The 14898-nt window shown below is 41.0% G+C and overlaps 1 protein-coding gene across 1 annotated transcript; it reads right to left on the bottom strand.

Moving 5' to 3' along the window:
• Positions 1-12084: 12084 nt before the first annotated feature.
• LOC121800605 lies at positions 12085-12465 on the bottom strand. Its single transcript, XM_042200139.1, has one exon. It carries the CDS (start codon positions 12463-12465, stop codon positions 12085-12087), a length of 381 nt encoding a protein of 126 aa, XP_042056073.1.
• Between the last annotated feature and the right edge of the window lie 2433 nt (positions 12466-14898).

Below are 14898 nucleotides of genomic sequence, written 5' to 3'. Positions count from 1 at the left end.
AATCCTTGAGTATTTGGGTTACTAGAATCAATTCAAACAAACATAAGTGCATTTGACATCGAAGAAACATCTTATGAATACGGAATATAACTCATTCATAGATGATGAACGTAGCAGAGCAGAGCAGATATTTAAAATAAGGAAGATAAAATTTAAAGAAGAAAAAGTTTATTTGGCATGGCCCCAATTACAAATCAGAGCACTGCGGTACAACTTCAAAGAATTTACACATCTAATAATATTACGTCTACATCCAGAAAGGTGAACATTCTAATTGAGAAACAAATCGATTTTTTTCAAAAAAAACTCACCAAGTGGCAAACATTAGATTGCAACAACAATGGCTGCTTTTACCAGATGTGAAAATCTCCCATCCTTAAAATTATCCAACTTCATCAAAATATCCATAACTGCACTTCAATTAACTTCCTAACTATATGACTACACAAAGTCAGAAACTAAGTACTACATTTCAACCTTATTGTTCTACACAGTTTGAATTCCAACTTTTTAAAACTTGAAGAAATACATTAACTACAAACAATAACAATGTCTATGCTTTATATCGAGAAAATCATTGACAGAATAGACATTATAGACTCAATGTCCCACATCGGTTGTGAGAACAACTGGTATGGGGTATATAAACTAAATGACCTCCCTCTCTTGGTAGATTAAATTTTTGGGATGAGTACTTCTATCATGTTTTTGCCCCCTCACCTTTGTCATAATTGATTTTTGGCCGTATTTTTTTGCAAGGGAAAAAACATTAGTTGTAATACTATATCGAAGTAAAAACAAAGGGAAATTTTCAAGGTTGAAGTTTGAGTTTACAATAATAAAAAGGTAGTATGCGTTAACATCTGTGTTTTGTTCAAGGTTGAAGTTTATATCGGAAGAAATTAAGTCATGGAGAAATCTAGGAAAAGACCAAGAGCAATTATATATGTAAATTTTACCTTGATAATAATGAACTTATTTTGTCAAAAACAATTTTACATGATGTTAATTAATTTAATGAAGTGGATGCACACAAATAAGTACTCACAATTCTAATATGGTATTGCTAGATTAATACGGAGTACATACAAACTATAGACTAGTTAATCATATACAAAAGAATTTCGAATGCGTAACGCAATGTAAAGCAAACAGCTTAAAGATAGATTAGCCGAGTCGAGTCGGCCTACCGGAGAGCACTACCGGGACGCAATGTAAAGCAAACAGCTTAAAAAAATCTTTTCACATGCTGCAGTTTGAAGAAGTCGTTAGAGTAGTAGACTAGTAGCAGTATTTTTTTCTCTCTATAAAAGAGCCCTTAAAACCAAACATAATTAATTCACACCTCGTTTCATAGTACTGTATTCTTTAAGAAACATAGATGGCTACGGTGGCAGCGGAGACGCTGAGGATGAGGAACGAAGAGCTGGAGCAGCCGAGAGAGGGAGGAGAGGATGAAGGAAGAGCTGCGGATGACGTCGGAGCGGCTGCGGGTGGCGGAGGAGAGGCCCTGCACCCAGCTCGAAGCCGAGGCCGTCGATCATGTTAGGGAATCTACGGCTCAGATTTCGCTCTCTCTTGCCCACAAACTTCTACAAGAGATGCTTCCCTCTCTCTCACTCATTAATCTCTCTCTTTTTCTTTTGTTTATTTTTTTTATGTAATTATATACATCTACATAATTTTTTCGGTTTCCTTTGTTTGTAATTTGGGTTTCAAATCCTTCGGATTTCGTTTTTGACCCTTTGGGATGAAAGATGAATTAATGTTGTAAGTTGTATCGAAGATGTGGATATATCTACTGTGGTTTTCTCTTGATTTTGTAATGTGATGTTAAATTGTTAATACTAGTGGTAGGGGAGCATTGATTTTTCTTTCTTTGGCAATATTTCAATCTGCAATATTTTTGCGGGCCTCCTTAATTGTCAATACAAAGACATAAGTATATCATCTAAATTTGTATTACATACTTAATTAATGTCATCTTGTTGATATTTTTAATATGTATGTAGAGTTGACAAATTAGCTTAAGCTAATTAGAAATTGATTACATCCAGATTTTTGCTTATTTATCAAAAACGTTTTAAACTAATTAAAGGGTGTGGAGTGGTCGGTTGGCATGCTCGTCCATTCTTGATCAAATAGTCTATGGTTAAGCCCGTCTTAATTTAGGGTATGTAAATGTAGGGTAGTGATAAAATGCAAACTCTATATTGTACAAACTCCAAAATCTTAAACACAGTGTCAACACAACATATGCACAATGTCAACACAGTGTAAAATTTCAAGATTATGATGTCAACACGGCGTCAACCGTTGACACTGTGTTGATATTTTCGTTGATGTTATTTTGTCATTTGTTGATATATTGTAACAGTCCAGAGGAATTTTTACAATATTTAGAGTTTATATTTGATACATCCCTATAAATATTTCTATATATCAACGTATAAAATAATTGCTAGGTTTGTCATATACTCTTGATTTAATACACACAAAACATTCTAAACAATTGATCCATCAATTTAGAGCCACATGTTCTGGCATTCCAATGGTCTCTGGTTGAATGAATCATGGTGAAGTAATATTAATTCATATTGTTTGCAACGTCATTTTTGCTGGTTGGACTGAAAATGTTATGATCTCGCAATATTTTACTAAAACGGTAAAACCTATAATAACAAATTAATAAATTATGTGGTCGATGCAGCCAAACACAATCTATATTTTTATACCGATAGAGGTATGTTGGAGTACTAAGGTGCGTTATATTGCTAACTATTTAAATTGCTAAATTTGCTAACTCATCAATGCAGTATATTAAAAATATCAACACGGTGACATTAAAATATCAACACATAATATCAATACAGTATATTGAAGTTCAAGAAAATTATGTGTTGACATTTTTAATACACTGCATTGATGAATTAGCAAGTTAGTAACTTAAGAAAAAAGGTAGCAACGGATCACAACCCTGGAGTACTATATAGTTAATTATTTTTCTTAATTTCTATAGTGATCTCTATTTATGTAGTACTATATGTGTAATCGTCATAGTTCAATTCATTAGAATATTTTTTTATTATCAATCCAAAATTTTAAAATTGCATTCATAATTTAGCTTGTGAATATATATAACTCACGAGCACCTACATAGCTATATGTGTGAGTCGTGGTGGATACCACATAAAACTTTATTTGATGGGTCAGCTTCAATTGTTCAAATGTAATCAATTGTGCCTTTTGCGAAAATACTTAAAATTGGCTTCTCACCCATGAAATGAAAATTTTGGATTTAAGGGTTACTTGTTAAATGGTTTAATTAGGCGGCCGACCTGTGAAATCAAATTGATTTGATATATTTACAAGTAGCACTTGATAATCACCATAAGCCACAACTTTTATTTCCCGCAAAAGAAGCGGCGAATCATAATTAGTTTTATTTAATAATAATTTAATACTCACCAGAATCGACAATATCAACTACAAAAATAAAATAAAATAAAATAAAATAAAATAAAATAAAATAAAATAAAATAACAACAGCAACACATTAATAATTAATCTTGCGTGCATACTACTTATTTGCAAACTCACCACCAATAATTTTTTACTTTAGTGATGAAATTGAAATTAAAATTATAGGGAGTACTATAATTTTCCTCATTTTGCAAATCTGACGGTGATGTATGTAATGCAAGGTAAACAAATTTTTCAAAACTAGTCTTGAATAAATCAGATAAATCTATAATAATACTAATAAAAGTAGTAGTATGTTACGACACCAACAGACTCACTGTTGACAGATTCAACAGGTGGAGAGCCGACCGAAGCAATCCCCACGCCGACACCGACTGAAGCGGAGGAAGAGTCGGTGCCGTGCGTCGACGAACAGGTGGACCGATCATGCGAGGAGCTAGAGGCGCCCAGTACGAGGAAGCTAAGGCCGAGGACGCAGCTCTAACCCCCGAGTCGCTACCAGAACGGCGTCGCCAAATAGTCGACGCCAACTGTTCGACGGATGTTCTAAATGAGCTTTTTGCTGAGTTATTTTTTGTTATTTATTTTACGTTATTTTATTATTATTATTATTATGAACGGTTATTGGGTCGAGCATTTTATAAGCTCCGTCGGGTTTTCTTTGTTGGTTCTTTCCCGATGAATAGGTTTAGGTCGAACCAACCCTAGGGTCTTAGATATTATAAATAGGGCTTTTCATTAATTCCGTACGCAATGAATGAAGAAATATTTTTGCCCACATAACTTGTGCAATACACAAACTGATCGCCTTGCTGCCGACGGAACTCTCTTCCGCGCCAGCCACCCGTGAAGCAGCCGCCGATCCCAATCTCAGGGACGCCGGATCCGTGTGTTGTCGTTTCGTGACAAGAATTCTTCGTTAAGAGAAGCGATCTCTTAACAACTGGTGCTTTTCATCCTTGAACTCAGAGTCTCATGGATATTCAGACTGAACCGAATAATCCTCCGGTGGTGTTGACTGGAGGCAACGCTCAGGAGTTGGTGTTGGGGTCGGGCCGTCGAAACCAGGGGAGTAATCGGCGGGACAACAACGAGCCGCCGCGGCCACCGCCGCGAGGGGATCCCCAGTCGTCGGAGGGGACATCTACCGATCCCTTGACACGGGGTTTTGATTGAATCATGTCCCGATTTGATCAGTTGGAATTTCGGATGGATAAATCGGATCGGAGAGTGGAAGCGTTGGAAAACCCTATTACAGACTATCCGGATGACGAGTATGATTCGGATGACGCGGCTTATGAGGAATACCGGGATACGGCCCCTCCCCGGGGTACATCGATCCCTTGACATCGACAATTAGGGTTTCGTGTTGGACGTCCACCGGGGAGAGGCAGGCGAGGTGGTACGTATATCGCTCGCGGTGATGACCGGTGGGATGGGGGCTGGCAACATGATGGTGCCCCCGATCAGCGATTAGTGCTTCGACAAGCGCGCAGGGTTTCCAGTTGGGACCCACCAGCGGCCCGCCAACGTGGAGGGCGTGACCGCCGCCGATCGTCCTGTTGGGACCTTCCGCAGTCTCGCGATCGTTTTTCTTACCAACAGGATGACGATAGACGTCATGGAGTCAAGATGCGTGCCCCTCACTTTGACGGATCGGACGCGACCAATTGGATTTCCCGGGTGGAATACTATTTCGACCATGTTATGATTCCGGAAGAAGACCGCCTGCATTATGCGGTAATGTTGTTTGAACCCCCGGCGGCGGAGTGGATTTTTAACTATCGGAATAATAACAGGTTCGTTACATGGCCGGAGTTTCTGGAGGATGTGCGCCACCGTTTTGATCCGCAGAGTTTTAGAAATTTCATTGGTCCTCTGGCAAAGCTGGTTCAGACGGGCTCCGTCGCAGATTATCATGACACCTTTGAAAAGTATTTGAATAGGGTGGAAGGTCTGTCCGATTACGCTTTAATTCCTATCTTTATTGAAGGATTGAAGCAACCACTTCAGGAGAAGGTGGAATTGCAGCAGCCTCGATCTTTGGCTGAAGCGATGGCGCTGGCTATGCGATTGGGGGCTAATCAGGAATACAGACATAACCAAGCCTCGGGGTTCTCGAAAAAGCAGTGGTCGAACCGTGAATCTCAACGGCCGCTGCTGAACGGCCCCAGCCCGAGCACCGCCGTGCCCCAGCAAACGGTCGGAGGTCAGCCAGGCCGCGAGCTGGAGCGGCCCAAAGTGACTCCGATTCGGGTCTCAAATGCAGAGAAATCAGAGCGCTCACGTAAAGGGTTGTGCTGGCACTGCCCGGAAAAATACGCACCTGGCCACGTTTGTGCAGTCAAGCTCCTCTGCTATGTGGGTGACGATGAAGAGGACGACGAGGAAGGCCACCTCGACTTACACCAGCAGGTTGATGAGGTGATTACAGCGGATATATCACATCTGCATGCTTTGAGTGGGAATAGCCGTTCGAAGCCTTTCCAAGTGATGGGGAACATCGGGTCAACGGAGGTATTAATATTAATCGACACGGGGAGCACACATGACTTCCTCCACCCACGAATAGCGGAACGTCTTAAGCTATCACTGACACCAATTCGGCCCTTTCGGGTCTATGTTGGGAACGGGGGCTCTCTGGTTTGTTCCCATGTGTCCCGACGGACGAAGATCACGATGCAAGGTGCACAGTTCCTGGTCGATTTACATATTTTGGACATTCATGGACCCGACGTTATTCTCGGTATGGCGTGGTTGGAATCGTTGGGAAAAGTATCTGCGGATTTCGTGGGAAAGACGCTAGAGTTTCAGAAAGATAATCAGAGGTTCTTCCTACAGGGAACCCTCCCGAATCCGCGCCAAATATCGCTGCATTCCTTATCATTGATGGCGTCTCATGAGCCAGCCTTTGAGTTCTATGAATTGGTGCCCATCGATCCAGATGACTACGCTGGGGTGCTGCTATCAGTGGAGACCGAGTTTCCAGCATCCCTGTCGGAGGAGATCCGGGCGGTTCTGGAGGAGTTTAAGCAGGTGTTTGACCTGCCGCAAGGGATGCCGCCGGTACGGCCCTTCGACCATAAAATTCACTTGCTGCCCCAAACGAAGCCGGTGAATGTTCGCCCCTATCGGTACCCATATTTTCAAAAGAATGAGATAGAGAGGCAGGTGAAAGAGATGTTGGACCAGGGAATTATTCAGCGCAGTCAGAGCCCTTTCTCCTCGCCCGTCTTGTTGATCAGGAAGAAGGACGACACATTCCGATTTTGTATCGATTATCGGGCCCTGAACATGGCGACGGTGGCCGACCATTTTCCCATTCCGACGGCTGACGAGTTATTTGATGAACTTGGCCAAGCGAAATATTTCACCAAACTAGATTTACGATCCGGATATCATCAGATTCGGATGCACGAGGGGGATATCTTCAAGACAGCGTTCCGAACTCATGACGGACACTTTGAATTTTTAGTAATGCCGTTCGGTTTGACCAATGCTCCGTCCACCTTTCAGGCGGCGATGAACAGTATTTTTCAACCCCTTCTCCGGAAATGCGTCATAGTCTTCTTTGACGACATCTTGGTGTACAGCCCCACTCTGGAATCACACTGTGCCCATTTGTCCGAGGTACTATCGCTCCTGCTCAGAAACAAGTTTTTTGTTAAGTTATCAAAATGCTCCTTTTGTAGCACCACTGTTGAGTACTTGGGGCATTTGATTGCAGAGGGTCGATTGATGGCCGGCCCGGCTAAGATTGAGGCGATGACGGCGTGGCCACTGCCGCGCACGGTAAAGCAGCTACGGGGATTTTTAGGCTTGACCGGATATTATCGACGCTTTGTCGCAAATTATGCGATCATTGCAGCCCCACTCACGGACTTATTGAAAAAGGATTCATTTGAATGGTCACCGGCGGCCGAGGCAGCATTTGCAGCACTCAAGGGGGCGATGACTTCTGCCCCAGTATTGAGCCTACCGGACTTTACCAAAACATTCTGCGTGGAAACGGATGCATCTGATGTTGGGATTGGGGCGGTTTTGATTCAGGATAGCCATCCCATTGCTTTTTTCAGTCGCAAATTGGGCCCTCGTCGCAGGGTGGCGTCCACGTATTCTAAAGAATTGTTCGCTATTGTGGAAGCGGTTCAGAAATGGAGACAGTATTTATTGGGAAGGGAATTCATCATCCGTAGTGACCAAAAGAGCTTAAAAGAGCTCCTACAACAAGTGGTACAGACCCCCGATCAACAATTATACGTGCGTAAGCTAATGGGATATCAATTTCGCATTGAATACAAGCGGGGCATTACAAACAAGGCTGCCGATGCGCTCTCCCGACGCGAGGGGATAGACCCGCTGCCCGATGGTGCGGGGGCAGGTTCGGACCAGACACCGTCTCTGGGGGCGACGGAATTGGAGGCGCCGGAGACGGAGGGCGAGCTACTGTCTGCGGTCGCCCACCCGGTCCCGAAGCTCCTGGAGGTTCTACGGGGCGAGACCGCCACACGTCCAGATTTGAAGGAACTGGTGACAAAAATTCGGAATGGTGAGGCTCCCAGCCACCTCTCTTTTGCAGATGGGCTGATTTATTTCAACCGCAGAATTCTCGTCAGCCCCTCGTCGGATATGAAGAAATTGTTACTCCGGGAACATCACAACACGCCTATAGCAAGGCACCCCGGACATGAGCGAACGTTCCGACTGTTGGCAGCGGGTTTCTATTGGACTAATATGCGGCGCGACGTCAGGGACTTCGTTGACGCGTGTGTAGTCTGCCAATCAACGAAATATTCAACTCAGAAACCGGCGGGGTTACTTCAACCTCTACCTGTGCCATCCCAAGTGTGGGAAGATGTCTCAATGGATTTTATCACGGGGTTACCACAGTCTAGAGGGTATACGACCATCATGGTCGTGGTCGACCGACTCTCGAAATATGCCCATTTCGCGGCATTGCCCATGCGCTTTGACGCCCTTCGCGTTGCTCATCTCTTCGTCAACACAGTCATCCGCCACCACGGGTTTCCGAAGACCTTGGTGTCGGACCGGGATTCAGTCTTTTTAAACGCCGTGTGGGAGGAGATATTGCGTCTTAGTGGGACCAAGTTAAATTTTACTACTACCTACCACCCACAGTCGGATGGCCAAACGGAGATTCGGAACAAGGGCCTTGAACAGTATTTGAGAGCCTTTACGGCTGATCGACCATCCACTTGGTCGAACTTCCTCCCTTGGGCGGAATTGTCCCTCAATTGTTTTCATCACGCCGGGTTAGGGACTTCCCCGTTTCGGGCTTTGTACGGTCGCGATCCTCCCTTGTTGGTCGCAGCTGCCCCATCAGCGAAGACTCCGCCAAATGTCGCGGAACTGATCAGGCAGCGTGGGGAGTTACTGGTGGAATTACGGAGGAATTTGTCTAAGGCACAACAGAGAATGTGTGCAGCGGCGAATAGACACAGGAGGCATATTGAGTACGAGGTTGGCGATTTTGTCTGGCTGAAGTTGCAACCGTATCGGCAATACTCCGTGGCCAAGCCGCTCTCGGCCAAGCTGGCCAGGCGCTTTTATGGTCCCTTCGAAATATTGCAGCGGATTGGACCGGTCGCTTACAAGCTGAGATTGCCGGAAGGGAGTCGCATACACAACGTCTTCCATGTCAGCCTGTTACGAGCGTTTGTGAGTGGCGATGAGGTGGTCCCACTTCCGGAAAGATTTAAGGGGAGCGTCCTATAGCGTACCCCGTCGCCATTTTGGAATCTCAGACTATGTGGCATAACGGGGCAGCAGTGGAACACGTCCTGGTTCGGTGGTCAGACGGAACTGATTCTCCGTCGTGGGAGCCTTTGACGGAAATCAGGAAGCGTTTTCCTACTCTCCCCCTTGAGGACAAGGAGGCACTTAAGAGAGGGGGAGTTGTTACGACACCAACAGACTCACTGTTGACAGATTCAACAGGTGGAGAGCCGACCGAAGCAATCCCCACGCCGACACCGACTGAAGCGGAGGAAGAGTCGGTGCCGTGCGTCGACGAACAGGTGGACCGATCATGCGAGGAGCTAGAGGCGCCCAGTACGAGGAAGCTAAGGCCGAGGACGCAGCTCAAACCCCCGAGTCGCTACCAGAACGGCGTCGCCAAATAGTCGACGCCAACTGTTCGACGGATGTTCTAAATGAGCTTTTTGCTGAGTTATTTTTTGTTATTTATTTTACGTTATTTTATTATTATTATTATTATGAACGGTTATTGGGTCGAGCGTTTTATAAGCTCCGTCGGGTTTTCTTTGTTGGTTCTTTCCCGATGAATAGGTTTAGGTCGAACCAACCCTAGGGTCTTAGATATTATAAATAGGGCTTTTCATTAATTCCGTACGCAATGAATGAAGAAATATTTTTGCCCACATAACTTGTGCAATACACAAACTGATCGCCTTGCTGCCGACGGAACTCTCTTCCGCGCCAGCCACCCGTGAAGCAGCCGCCGATCCCAATCTCAGGGACGCCGGATCCGTGTGTTGTCGTTTCGTGACAAGAATTCTTCGTTAAGAGAAGCGATCTCTTAACATAGTACTACTAAATTAGTCATCATGAAATCGGTTAACACGTTTACATACTCGATGACGCGCACAACGTATTATCGTGCAATACTTATCAATTCTATCAACCCTTTGGTATTTCAACCCTTTTAGCACACGCCTACCATACGCTCCAGCAATTAAAACCAAAATATTAATTATAGTGATTAATTTTTCATTATAATAAATAAATTAATGTTAATTAGAGTGATTAATGGTTTATTATTTATAGAACTTACAAGTTACAAATACAACGCGCATGTGAGTGCATCTATTTCAACATTCTTTGCTATCAAGATTCAAGACTAAGAAATATATTACTCATACAAATAGTTAGTAGTATTTTATTTTATTTTAAGAAGATTTAGAGTAGACTTTCCTAAAACGAAGAACAGTTAAGATTAGCTAGTTCTCATTAAATTGCCAGATATAGATCAGCGAAGCAGTCAGATACACTGAACCTAGACGCACCTGTTTTCTTTCTTTTATTTATCTACTAAATTCAAATTTTATGTAAATTGTCATGCAAAATAAAGTACTTATCAATAATTATAATAGAAATTTTAAGGGTTACTTATCAATTTAATAATATCATCACCATACAAGGCACAGATAACAGAAATATGATATCTCAAGTAGCCCAAAACACAAGAGCAACAACAAAAATAGAAAGGAGATTCTTCTTGTCCCAAATCCTTGAACTTTTACTGTGCATATTTTTACATCGTTGAGTATATGTGTACAACAAATGTTTGCAATTGTAGAATACGATTAAGGATGTGAATATGTTACAAACAAAATTTGAAATCTGTTTATAATCCTCAAAAGCCCATTGTTTTCAAGTTTTAGGAGTACAGTATTTTAATTTGATTTGGGGCTAGTTGGGTAAACCTCCATTGCAAACACATTCCCTCTATCATAATGGTAATCATTCACAGCAATCCAGACACGCCACTTTTCAATCAGAACTCCCTCTATCATAATCGCACTACCAAACGGCCCCTTACAATGATAATGAACAAATTAAAACACACAAGACTGCGTGTGAATTTGGCCCACAGGGGTGTGAAGGTGTATGCAAGACCTAATCAGGATCCAAGATGGTGGTTGTATCTGAATTTGGATAGTATTGGGATGAAATGAGATTTAGTTGTCAGGGTGGTGATGGGACTCTCTTTAGTCGCACGGTTCAAGTGCCCAACTTAATTTTAGTCTTGGTTCAACTGTTCAAGTACATGACTATTGACTTGTCTGGGTGGTGATATTGCTGCTTCATAGAACTAAGCCTGCCTCAACAATAAACAAGCCTATAAACCAGTGTTTGAATTGAGACATCAAGTGACTAAATTAGTGGCAGTAACCATTGAGCCTGAGCCTAAGCCTGACCTACATAATCTTTGCCACAAGACACCTTAATGTACCACCACCACCCAAACTAAATGAGATGAACCTCACAATTATCTAATACTTCACATGAATCTCACAACTCAACCCCCAAACTAAATAAGTTGAACCTCACAATTATCTATTAATTCACATGAAACTCCCAACTCAAAAATAGTTCATTATTCTCTCCTTCATAAACCAAACTAGTCAACTTCTATTAATATAATAGGATACACCCCACACTCACATATAAATCGAAGGGATGATATTCAAGAACCAATTACCTAAATTAATCACAACATCAACAGTCACTCATAAACAAAGATGAAATTTCAAGAACCAATCACTTAAAGCTACCACACCACACAGAGACAAAGCCCTTGAGACATGATTGAACTAATTCTTCTGTGAATCCATGATTCCCAAAGTAAAACCACATTAAGATATAATCAAAACTTTCAGAAGCAACGGTTCATAAACCAGAAGAATATTTATATAGAAAAGAATGTGAATCATCCTCCAGTACAAAGAATTACTCCGTACAACAAATCACCTCTCATATCAGTACATTACATACAATATAAATCGATTCAAAAATCGAATTCTAACCTCAATTGAAATGAAAGAAATGTTCATCCGATCAAAGCAACCCAAACAATACGAATACCCCGAGCAATATCAGCCATATGATGTGAACCAACAGAAGAGCCTGACCCGCAGGGCCCGACCCGCCATTGCCCACTTCACAATACCCGGATTTCTTGACTCGCGCTCCCGCACAGTGGGCTTCCGCGCACCCGCACCAGTAGGTCACGCCGTCCACCCCGCAAACCGGGTCTGGCCGGAAGCATTTCACCGGGCACATATCCGCTTCCGAAGTTGGCGGACAGATGTCATTTTCTGGCTGATCCGACGGTAGCTTCAGCAGACTAGTCTCGGATCGGGCGGCGGGGATGAGAAAGGCGGTGAGGAAAACGGCGACGATGAAAACTGAAGGCGAATTGCCGGTGGATAGGCGCATTTCGGCGACCTTCGAATGGACGACCAGAAGATCGCCACTCCACGGTTTTGTAATCGCTCTATTTTCTCCTCTCTCTGTAACTGCAAGAAATTTCGAATTCTAGGGTTTCTTTTATTCGTGGAATCCGATTTGGGGGTTTTTTCTGTTTGTTGTTTGTGGAAAGTAGGGTGGAATTTCTTCTTTAGCTGAATGACCTTTGTTCGACAGTTGGACTGATTCATTTATGTCATAATCTATACTATTTAAAAATGGCCGTGGGCTGAAGTTACTATAATACCCTTTTGAGCCGGAAATAAGAAACTGCTGCGCATTTTTATTTTATTTTATTTTATTATTCTTGTCATTTCTTTGTCACTATTATATTAAAGTAGTTTAGAAACAAGAAGAAATCCCTTTTCCCAATGCTCAAATGGAGTGAATTTTTTATAATATAATTCCCAGGTATGCTAGGAAATATAATCACATTTTTATATTATGATTCTGTAAGTAAGAAATAATGATGATGAATCCATTTGATTATTTGTATTGGTATCTTTATTTCATAGATCTTATTTCATGCTATTGAAATCCTTATTCAACTAATATTACCATTTTCTATAAATTAAAATGCAAAGATAAAGGGAAGATAAAAGATCAAAAATTAGAAAATGAAAAATAGGATAGAGACATAGAAATCCAGATAAACACATTTATGTGGTGAGAGATGGAGATAGAGAGAGAGTGAACGAGATGATGATAGGATAGAGACACAGATTGGGAGAGAGAGAGGGAGAGAGACAGAGAGGAGACCGCTTAATAAATACACCAATCTTTCTTGCTAAGCAATTTTCTAAAGTAATAAATTTGTTTCCAATGCAATTTATCCCTGAAAAAGGTAAATAATCTATTAGTATTCCTGTATATATATATTTAAGACATTAGAGTGTAAATATAGGGAGAAACAGATCAATAAATATTGGAAATTATACATTAAGGCTGTAACATACCATATCTGCAAATAAGATTTGATTGTATTTCTGATATATATACATACACAGTTTTAGAAAAACTAAATAAAAGAAGCTTGCTTGATTTATGGTTTGAAATAGATTGGGATAAATGATATGTATCTTATCAAGTATAGGAATTAATGACACCATGTTGATAACTAACCCCTACTGTACATTTTTTGTAGAGAGTAGTGAAATAATTATCATGTAAATTTATGTAATTACCTGAAAAGTTTGTTTGCCTTGAATCTCCTTATAATATTTGTTGATTTATGCTTTATGTATGAATTGTTTCTCTTCCTTAATGAATTCATAACATGTGCATAAAAATGGAGATATTAGTTTTTCAACTATGTATAACAGAAATTCTTTAATTGTATAGTGCACATTTTAGAATATGCAATGAATACAAATTCTGTCCTTCTCCTGTTATAGTTAGATCTATTGTAATGTAAACTGGAAAACACATTAACCAGAGAGAGAATGAGAATACAATAGTGATATTGGAACTAAAATGAGTAATAGGTAATCAGATATGGAAGGGGTATCAAGATACTTATTGGACTGTTTCTAAACTAATACTCCCTCCGTCCCATCTCATGTGATGGATTTCTTTTCGGCACGGGAATTAAGAAAATGATATGTATTGAGTTAAAGTGGAGAGAGTAAAGTATGATAGACGAAAAAGTAAGACAGATAAAGAGAGAATAAAATAAGAAAGAGAGAATAAAGTAAGAGAGAAGGAATAAAGTAAGAGATGGTTGAAGTTTTGTTTTTAGCTAAAAAAAGGAAATCAATCACTTGAGATGGGACAACCCAAAATGGAAAGTTGATCACTTAAGGTGGGACGGAGGGAGTATTATTTATGAAGTAGGTTACCTTATAATATGCACCGTTCTGAATTTCTTCTAATCTTTATAGACTTGAAGAGTTTGTTATGGAAGAATCTCTTCTCAGAACTTTTGTAGTCTCTGTGTAGGTATCAGACTATGTGAAACTTTTTGTCTCTCTCCAAAAACTCTTGGAAAGGGTGGCTGGCGGTTGCTTTTTAGGGTTATAAATGAATCCCTTTTTTCATTCATGTAAAATTGGATTAGTTTAAATAGATAAATATCAATCAACAAGGTCATTTATTGGGCATGGCAAATTGGCCATTCATTTAATAGCTTTTACTGTTTTATTTGTTTTCCAATGCACTATTGTCACTCTTTTATATTTCTTAATATTAATTCGGCTAATTGAAAACCTAATATTAGTAATGCATTCTTAACACTCTTTTATTGTTTTCGTACGTATTTAATACTTACTAAAATATTATTTGAGCTATATTTTAACCGAGATACGTGAAAGGTTCACCTAATCATTCTGTTTTTTGGGAAAATGTTTTGGTGTACATGTGTGCAGTGCAAGTTGGTTTCCCTCCTCTATAAATATGTTTATTCAC

This window comes from Salvia splendens, chromosome 4 (genome assembly GCF_004379255.2).
Source record: "Salvia splendens isolate huo1 chromosome 4, SspV2, whole genome shotgun sequence".
Classification (NCBI taxonomy): domain Eukaryota; kingdom Viridiplantae; phylum Streptophyta; class Magnoliopsida; order Lamiales; family Lamiaceae; genus Salvia; species Salvia splendens.
This window is presented reverse-complemented; position numbering and strand designations above follow the sequence as displayed.

Excerpts from the sequence above, each read along its gene's own strand:
- LOC121800605 (XM_042200139.1), bottom strand. The coding sequence starts at position 12,465 with ATGCGCCTATCCACCGGCAATTCGCCTTCAGTTTTCATCGTCGCCGTT.